Below are 9650 nucleotides of genomic sequence, written 5' to 3' on the forward strand. Positions count from 1 at the left end.
GAAAATAAAGAAACACAAGATTTTCTTTTTAAATTCTTTTTTTTTGGTAATTTAAAGTAAAACATGAAAAAAAAAAATGTAGATGTGGCTTTTAATAAGATTATAGAAAGAAAGAAAGAAAGAAAGGAAAAAATAGGAAAAACTGAGCAGGACTTACTTATGAAACTAAATGAATCTGGTTTTCATTGACAGTTGTGTCTTGACACACTCTGTTTTACACACACACACACACACACACACACACACACACATGTAAAGAGATGATTCAGCCATGACATAATGATATCCTGACTTGTTCACTGGTTAAGTGGCATGCATGACTTGACATAAAAGAACAAACATCAGGCATTACATATATGATTTTGAACCAAGCAGGAATTCACATTCTAAGATGACCACATCAACTGATGCCTAATACATATCTTTTCTCTTTTTTTTTCTTTTTTTTTTTTTAATATCATCTCTTTCTTTCCCTGACATATTGTGTGTATGTTAATGTGTGTGTGTGTGTGTGTGTGTGTGTGTGAGTATGAGTGTGTATGTGTGTGTGTGTGTGTGTGTGTGTGTGAGTGTGTGTGTGTGTGTGAGTATGAGTGAGTGTGTGTGTGTGTGTCTGTGTGTGTGTGTGTGAGTATGAGTGTGTGTTGGGGGGGGAGGGGAGGCAGGGGGGGGGGGTCTGAATCTGCACAATCACTCTCTCTCTCTCTCTCTCTCTATATATATATATAATATATATGTGTGTGTGTGTGTATGTGCGTGTGTCTGAATCTGCACAGAGTCATCTCTCTCTCTCTCTCTCTCTCTATACATATATATATATATATATATATATATATATATATATATATATATATATATATGCATGCACATGTACATGGTGTGTGCTTGCTTACATCATATATGCATGTTTGCTCACACACACTTTGAACTGACAGCTGTAGACTCCCGTCAGAGGACAGTCATGAAAGTGAACAGCATATAACAGGAACAAGAAATGCACATGTTTGAAAAGAAATACCTTCAGTCTGTACACTGGTCAGGCCTACTAGTAGCCTTGGCAAGGCGTCAACAATCTGAACAATTTGTCAGAGCAGTAAACTTCCTTCCACCTTTAAAAAAAAAAAAAAAAAAAAAAAAAGAAAGAAGAAAATAATAATAACAAATGAAAACAACAACAACATCAAGTCAGTCAGGACTTAATTAAGCTGGAAGTGGCAGGGGGGAAAAAACATGAACACCCCCCCCCCAAAAAAAAAAACAAAACACCTTCCACCACCAATTGTTTTCAAATTCATGTTCCATCCTGTCACTCAGCATCTTTCTAAAATGATGTGCTGAAGTCATTATGAAAAAATCAAACAAATTCAATATATATATATATATATATACATGCAGTGATTTGTTGTTGTTTTCAAACAGAGAAGAAGCAAACACACACACGTCAACAAGGAAAAAAAAATAATCCCATAATAATAAATCAGTTCACAGACAGAATGTCCAACTGTAGTGTAAGGTCCAACATGGAAATAATCTCACTGACATATCGCCCTTTTTTTTTTCTTTTCTTTTTTTTTTTTTTTTTTTTTTTTTTTTGCTGGCTAGAAGAAGGGAGCGGGCTGTGTAGAGTTACGACGGTATTGCGTGATTTATAAGCACTTGAGGGAAAACAACAAACAGGAGTTTCAGTTTCAGTTTTCAAGGAAATGTCAAACCACAGCGGACTGATCCTCATACGCTACACCACATCCACTGAAAACTGAGGAAAAACACACACAAAAAAGAAAAAAAGTGTTCAGCGTTAAAACGCACAGACAGATTCCTATACTCACCACATCTGCAGAAAATTGAGGAGAAAAAAATAACAACAACAAAAAAAAAAAAAGAAAGAAAGAAGTGTTTATGAAGAAAAATCCAACATGTACTGTTTGACGGCCCAGGGGATGGGCAGATGGTCAACCCTCCTCACCACCTGCCTGCCCAGGGCCTTGTACACGCTGACCCTGGCCATCTGCTTGAGGGAGCGCGGGGTCTCTGCCATGGCGTGGACGGTGGAGATGAAAGTGTCCAGGTTGGAGGCCAGCGCAGAGTGGGAGTCCAGCAGCTGGAAGCGGGTCATGCCCCGGGCAGAGTGCAGGCAGTCGTAGAGAGGCTTGTGGCCCATGGAGTTGTAGAACAGCCACAGCAGGCTGCACGCCCCCTCCACCATCTCCGCGCTGGCCTCCGACCGGGAGCTCTGCCGCTCGCGGGCCTTCTGCAGGTAGAGGCTGACGGGCTGGGTGCCCTGCCGCTTGAGGAAGATGGAGCTTTGGGAGTGGCAGATGATGGGCTCCGACTGGTAGGGCTCCAGGTCGGGGTCCGCCCCCCACTGCAGCAGCGTCACCATCCACCGCCGCACCAGCTCAAACTCCGCCCGCGTGCCCGCCAGCTCCGACAGGCGCACGAACTCGATGAGCGCGTTGCCTGTCCCGCCCCTGGGGAAAGGGCTGCTGCGCAGAGTCCGGTGGTTGGGGTCCAGCCCACTGCGTAGCAGCAGGCAGAGGAGGTCATCGGTGAAGCGTGCGTACTCCACCTGCAGGGCCGGGTCCGAGCGGAGAGAGCGCTCAGTAAAACAGCGCCGACAGATCATGGCCACCAGGGTGGCCGCTGTACCCTGGAAGGAGTCTGTGAAGTTGACGTTGGCCCCGTGATGCACCAGCATCTTCACCGCCCTCAGCGCGTCCCCCGCCTGCCCAACGATCCTCACCACACTGTCGAAGAGGAAGCACTGCATGAGGAGGATGAGGGGGGTGTGGCCGGCGGGGCAGGTGAAGTCCACCGGCACCTCGTGCTCCAGCAGGACCCCCATGGCCTCTGTCAGCGTGCGGTAGTCGTTCTGGTACTCCACAATGAAGACGTCCGGCTGCGAGGAGCGCACGCAGGCGCAGGGGTCCTGGGGGTGGCAGGCCTTCAGGGCGATGTGCAGCATGCGGCTGAGTGGCTGAAGCCCCGGAGCGTTCAGCATCAGGGGGTCCGCGTTGAACTGCAGCAGCTCCCGGATGGCCATCACCACCTGCCCACCCACGTTCATCCCCAGTGTCAGAGTCATCATCTTTCAATTTACATGGATGGGTATATAGAAATCAGAACAAAATGTAGAGAAAAAGAAATGAGGTTTACATAGCACAGATGTGCAGAAAACTGTCAACAGCTCCCACATGGCCATCACTACCTGCCTACTGACATTCATCCCAAGTGTTAGAATAATTGTCTATCAATTTACCAGGTACATGGGTATAGAGAAATTAGAACATAACATACAGAAAGGAGATTTACATAGATGTGCAGAAAAATTTGAACATAAAACAGAGAAATGACATTTACATAGTTGTGCAGAAAACCTTGAACATAATACAGAGAAATGAGGTTTACATAGCATAGATGTGCAGAAAACTGTCAACAGCTCCCACATGGCCATCACTACCTGCCCACTGCTGTTCAACGCCAGTGTCAGAATCATCATCTATCAATTTACATGGGTATATATACATACACAGAAATTAGAACATAATATAGAGAAATGATATTTACACAGGACAGATGTGCAGATAAATGTAACAGCTCCCAAATGGTCATCACAACCTGCCCACCACCGTTCAACGCCAGTGTGAGAATGATTATCGATAAATTTACATAAGTATATAGACATTACAACATAACATAGAGAAATGAGATTTACATAGACATGTAGAACACCTAGAACATAATACAGAGAAATTACATTTACATAGTTGTGTAGAAAACCTAGAATATAGAGAAATGACATTCACAAAGTTGTGTAGAAAGCCTGGAACATAATATAGAAAAATGACATTCATATATAGTTATGTAGAAAACCTAGAACACAATATAGAGAAATGACATTTACAAAGTTGTGAAGAAAACCTACAACACAATATAGAGAAATGACATTTACAAAGTTGTGAAGAAAACCTACAACACAATATAGAGAAATGACATTTACAAAGTTGTGAAGAAAACCTACAACACAATATAGAGAAATGACATTTACAAAGTTGTGAAGAAAACCTACAACACAATACAGAAATGACATTTCTGTGCAGAAAACTGTAATAGCTCCCACATGGCCATCACCACCTGCCCACCGCCGTTGAACGCCAGTGTCAGAATCATCATCTATCAGTTTCATTCACGCCCAGTGTGAAAATAATTATCTATCAATTTACATGCATATTACAGAGAAATGAGATTTACATAGGATAGATTTACATAGGACAGAAGTGCAGAAAACTAACAGCTCCCACATGGCCATCACAACCTGCCCACTGCTGTTCAACGCCAGTGTCTGAATCATCATCTATCAATTTACATGGGTATACATATATAATATATATATATATATATATATATATATATATATATATATATATATATATATATATATTATAAATTAAAACATAATATAGAGAAATGACATTTACATAGGACAGATGCACAGAAAACTGTAACAGCTCCAACATGGCCATCACAACCTGCCCAACACCGTTCAACGCCAGTGTCAGAATAATATTATCTGTACATCTACAAGGGTATATGTAGAAATTAGAACTTAATATAGAAAAAGGAGATTTACACAGATGTGTAGAAAACCTAGAACATAAAATAGAGAAATGATATTTACAATTACATAGATGTGTAGAAAACCTAGAACATAAAATAGAGAAATGATATTCACAATTACATAGATGTGTAGAAAACCTAGAACATAAAATAGAGAAATGATATTCACAATTACATAGATGTGTAGAAAACCTAGAACATAAAATAGAGAAATGATATTTATAATTACATAGATGTGTAGAAAACCTAGAACATAAAATAGAGAAATGATATTTACAATTACATAGATGTGTAGAAAACATAGAACATAAAATAGAGAAATATTTACAATTCCACAGATATTAGATGTGTAGAAAACCTAGAACACAATACAGAGAAATGATATTTATAATTACATAGATGTATAGAAAACCTAAAACATAATACAGAGAAATGATATTCACAATTACACAGACGTGTAGAAAACCTAGACCATAATATAGAGAAATTATATCTACAATTACGTAGATATGTAGAAAACCTAGAACATAAAATAGAGAAATTATATTTACAATTACATAGGCGTGTAGTAAACCTAGACCATAATATCATAATATATAATAACATTTACATAAGATACAAGCGCAGAAAACTATAACAGCTGCCAAATGGCCATCACAACCTGCCCACCGCCGTTCAACACAATTGTGAGAATAATCACCTATAAAGTTAAATTACAAATGATTATCCATAAAGATACAGCTGTTGCATGCTGTGCATACTTGCCTCCCATGTGGGGTGAACAAAATGGCTATTGTGAACATGACTCTAATGAGAGAATCTAAAAAAACTCGCATCCCCACTAGCTCCCAACCCCAGCCCCTTCCACACCAAGTGCATATATATATATATATATATATATATCTTTATGTCAATTTTCAAAAGTTAAAGTTAAACCATGATAGTTTTTTATACACTTTTCCCACTCATTTATGGAAAATGAAGGCTTTATCATTTCTCAATCTCTCTCTCTCTCATTTGTTGTTGTTGTTGTTTTTTCCTGTCAGTGTATTTTATGACGTGTGGTATATTGTTGTAGTATTAGTCTGGCTTTCATTTTGTGCAGTTTACTGTACATATACTAGTATGCTGCTGTAGTTAATTAGTACAACTGTTAAATGTAATTCCTTTTATCTCAATACATGTACGTGTCACACCCCTTCAGTCAGATCCTCCCCACCATCCCCCTCCACCCCGCCTCCATTCTGCTCGTTTTTCAGGTGGCTGATGGCTTCTCTGATGTGTTTCCGAGTCTTGGAGGAGGGGGCCTGGAGAGGGGGGCCGTACACCAGAGACAGGGGCCTTTATTTGAATAAAACATTGTGTTTCATCTCTCTCTCTCTCTCTCTAGACAGATATATATATATATATATACACATAGATATAGATATAGATACACTTTTAAGAAAACTAAACAAAATAATTTCCAAATCAATAACACTGATCACAAACAATATGAGAGGAAGGGAGGAGGAGAGGAAGGAAGGGAGAACAGCAAGGAGGACAAGAGAAAAACGTTGACGTCACATCACCTGGGCCTGATAGTCAGGCTGCAGCTGGGCCCTCGTGACGTGGTGACGGCTGAGGTCCACGTAGTTGCCCCCGGCATAGGACACGTGGGACACCAGCATGTGCAGGGGGGTCTCCCCCAGGCTGGTGAGGGCGTTGATGTCCTGCTCGATGCCTGTGGTCAGCAGGTAGCGCGTGGTGTCATAGATGGTGAAGAGGCCATCGATGTTCATTCGGTACAGGCGGTGTAGCGCCGTCTCACTGATGGCCTGGGACAGGAGGTGCACATCAGCGCCGTTGTTGACCAGGATCTTCACGCACTCCTCCCCCCAGGGCACGGCTGTCAGTAGTGGGGTGTCGCCGTCGGCGCCGTACTGGTTGATGCACTCCGGGAAGTTGTCCACGAAGAACTGGATGCACTCCGACGCCCCTTCCTTGCAGGCAAACTGGAGGCACTCCAGCGGGCTGAAGACCTGGGCGGAGGACCTCTTCTTCTGCAGGGCCAGATGGCTGCGCAACGCATCGGTCAGCACCCGCACGGCCTCCAGCTGCCTCTGCCGGATGGCGCATTGCATGGGGGTCACGGCCTTGGAAGCCCCGCCCCCAGAGCAGTGGTAGACGTGGTGCTGGGAGAACCCGAAGTAGGCAATCTTGCAGCCCACAGGGAGGTGGGGCCTGGGGAAGCACATCCCACGTCTGGCCATGGGGTCGGCGGCACCCTGCGACAGCAGCAGGCGGAGGATGGCCGTACGGCCCAGGTATGCCGCCAGGTGGAGCGGGGGGCTGCAGTGGTAGCGGTTGGGGCAGCAGCCCAGACGCAGCAGCCTCATAACCACGTCCTTCCGGCCTGCAATGACTGCATGCTGCAGGATGTCAAACCCGTCCACTGGGTCCACCACCGACAGGACGTCTTCCTCCCTGGGCAGCAGGTCCAGGATGGGGCCTGACACGATCCTCCCCACCCTCCCCCTCCACCCCGCCTCCATTCTGCTCGTTTTTCAGGTGGTTGATGGCTTCTCTGATGTGTTTCCGAGTCTTGGAGGAGGGGGCCTGGAGAGGGGGGCCATACACCAGAGACAGGGGCCAGGCCGTGCGGAAGAAGAGATAGAGGGAGTAAGCGTAGGAGTAGGTGACCTCCATCAGCGTGGACAACATGGCGCCTGTCAAACCCAGCACAGCACGCGTCATACGGTTATCCCATGGTACCATTCACTCTGTCTCTACTTCTCAGTCTTTTGCAGTTTTCTTGTCTGTCGGGCCTGCCTCTCAGTAGTCAACTTGCTGCACAATCTGCAACAAGAAGAATGTACTTTAAAAATACTAAACTTTAATCAACTGAGAATCTGCAACAAGAAGATTATTAACTGTTTGGGAACTTTTTATTTCCTAAAAAGTCCTCTTCAATTCTAAATTGTATCCATTATTTTTTTGAGAAATGCACTGAAAGAGATAGAGATGCGAAATGACCGACAATGAGAGCTGTAAGTAAGAAGAAAGCACAGAATAAAATGATCCAAATAAATACAGAAAGCTTTTTATATGCAAAACTACAGTAACACATATGCGAAACTACAATAGCATACTATCTGCCCTGCACATAGAGTGAAGACCCAACATGCTAGCCTGGCCTTAAAGTCTGCCAAATACTGCAGGAATGGGAGATAAGAAGGGGGAAAAAAGGGGGGTGAAAAATCTTCCCACTCTTGTCTCCTGACCACATTGCATATAGATCTGCACACCGTGCATATCTGCATGTAACAGATGGATCATGCTCTTTCCTCTGATTTTTGCTGCAGAAATAACTTACAAACTTTTCCTCTGACATGGGTGTCAGGCTTCAGTAATACACCTCCAAGCAAAAGTTTGCCATTGTTTACCTTTGAAACGAAAGCCATACTCTCTTCTCATATTCATTTGAATGGATCTCGTCACACATAAATTATTATTATATAAATGTGGGATCTTATTATATGGCATCATTTCTTCTACTAAGACACTGTTCAAAAACATGCAATCAATTTAGGAATACTGCAAGTATTCTGGTTTGTGCAAACTGTGCGTTCTTCAGCTTCGTTTCAGTTGGTGCAATGACAGGACAAAGTGATGTGTGCTACTGTCAAAAATTCATCACACTTATAAAATCAATCAACATTTCAGCATTCAGCTCACCATATCCAAATGACGCATGTTTTCATTCTTTCTACTGCTGTCTGACTTTGTGCAGGAAGGTGGCAGAATGGTTAACTCACTCAGTACGGCCAGTCCTCTCTTCTCCTCTACACAGACCCATCGGATGTCCAGTGGGTGTCTGAATGACCCAACCTTTAGCTTCCGTCATCAGAACTGTGGTATTCTTTGTCAACATTCACGTCTTCAGTATAAGAGCCTTCCGCTTGCAATATTTTGATGATGGTAACTGGGGTGAAATGCTGTTAACGTCGTCTCTTTCACCGTTCGTATGGAAAGAGTTAAGTCACTCATCTGCCAATACAGTGTCCATGATGGTTTGGGTTCAAATCCTGGTCTCACACTTCCTCCCAAGTTGACTGGAAATCAAACCAAGCGTCTAGTCATTCAGGTGACACTATAAACCAAGGTCTGGTGTGCAGCTGCACTTTGTGCACTGAAAGAGAACCCATGGCAACAAAAGTTTTTGTCCTGTAGAAAAATTCTGTAGAAGAAATCCATTCTGATAGGTATACAAATATGTAGAATGCACTTAAGGCCTGACTTGTTAGGTTTTGCTGCTTGTCAGGCATCATTCGAGCAGATGTGGTGTTACACATATGGATTTGTCCAAACACAGTGACACCTCCTTGAGAAACAGGAAACTGACACAAATATGACATTCTTGACCCAAACCTGGGTTGGCAGAAGCACAATATATTTCTTACACTAAGCTGTCGCAGACATGTGTGGGTAAGTATGACAGGTCATGTTTACCACCATCAGAACGGCTGAGAAAGCAACAGTGGTCCCAACTGTCTCTTGGGAGGACAGTCAACGTTGGGATGATCCCCAACTGCCAACTAGCCCCAAAGGCTGCAGCACTCGGAGCCAGTGCAATCTTGTCTCCTAGTTTGAGAGTCATTTAGTCCTTCACAAAAGATGTAAATGAATTTCCTTAGCAGCGGAGAAACCATTGACCATACAGCTCTCACTCCACTGTTAGCCTAACTGTAAGCTCACGTCAATCTCTGATATATAAGCCACGCGTTGAGCCTTGAGGTATATATATATAGAGAGAGAGAGATCTATAACCCCACTCACACTGAGTGGGAGTTCAACTGACACCCAAGGCCATTTCCCCACCTTCTGTTAACACTGCGTGGTTGAACAATGCAGCTTACATATCATGTTGGTACGTGACAGAACCCCCACCCAGCCTTGAGAACAGTCGACTGTCACACCACCACAGTATATACAAGCAGTGGACATAACTGACCGTCACCATCCCATAGCGCCTGCAAAGAGTGTTGGGTGTC

The 9650-nt window shown here is 43.5% G+C and overlaps 1 protein-coding gene across 2 annotated transcripts in view; it reads right to left on the reverse strand.

The window, feature by feature from the left end:
* Nucleotides 1-843: 843 nt before the first annotated feature.
* LOC143282850 (uncharacterized) overlaps nucleotides 844-9650 on the reverse strand; it is a 21035-nt gene continuing 12228 nt past the window's right edge. Inside the window, exons 2-4 of one of the 2 annotated variants that reach the window (XM_076588687.1) lie at nucleotides 7146-7455; nucleotides 6189-7108; nucleotides 844-3049 (exon numbers count right to left, since the gene is read on the reverse strand). In XM_076588687.1, the coding sequence (XP_076444802.1) occupies nucleotides 1898-3049; nucleotides 6189-7108; nucleotides 7146-7374 (2301 nt within the window). In that variant the 5' untranslated portion in view covers nucleotides 7375-7455 and the 3' untranslated portion in view covers nucleotides 844-1897. Of the gene's footprint in view, nucleotides 3050-6188; nucleotides 7456-8334; nucleotides 8630-9650 lie in introns of those variants that run through there. The other variant, XM_076588686.1, reaches the window with a different exon arrangement.

Source organism: Babylonia areolata, chromosome 6, assembly GCF_041734735.1.
Source record: "Babylonia areolata isolate BAREFJ2019XMU chromosome 6, ASM4173473v1, whole genome shotgun sequence".
Taxonomy (NCBI): Eukaryota; Metazoa; Mollusca; class Gastropoda; order Neogastropoda; family Buccinidae; genus Babylonia; species Babylonia areolata.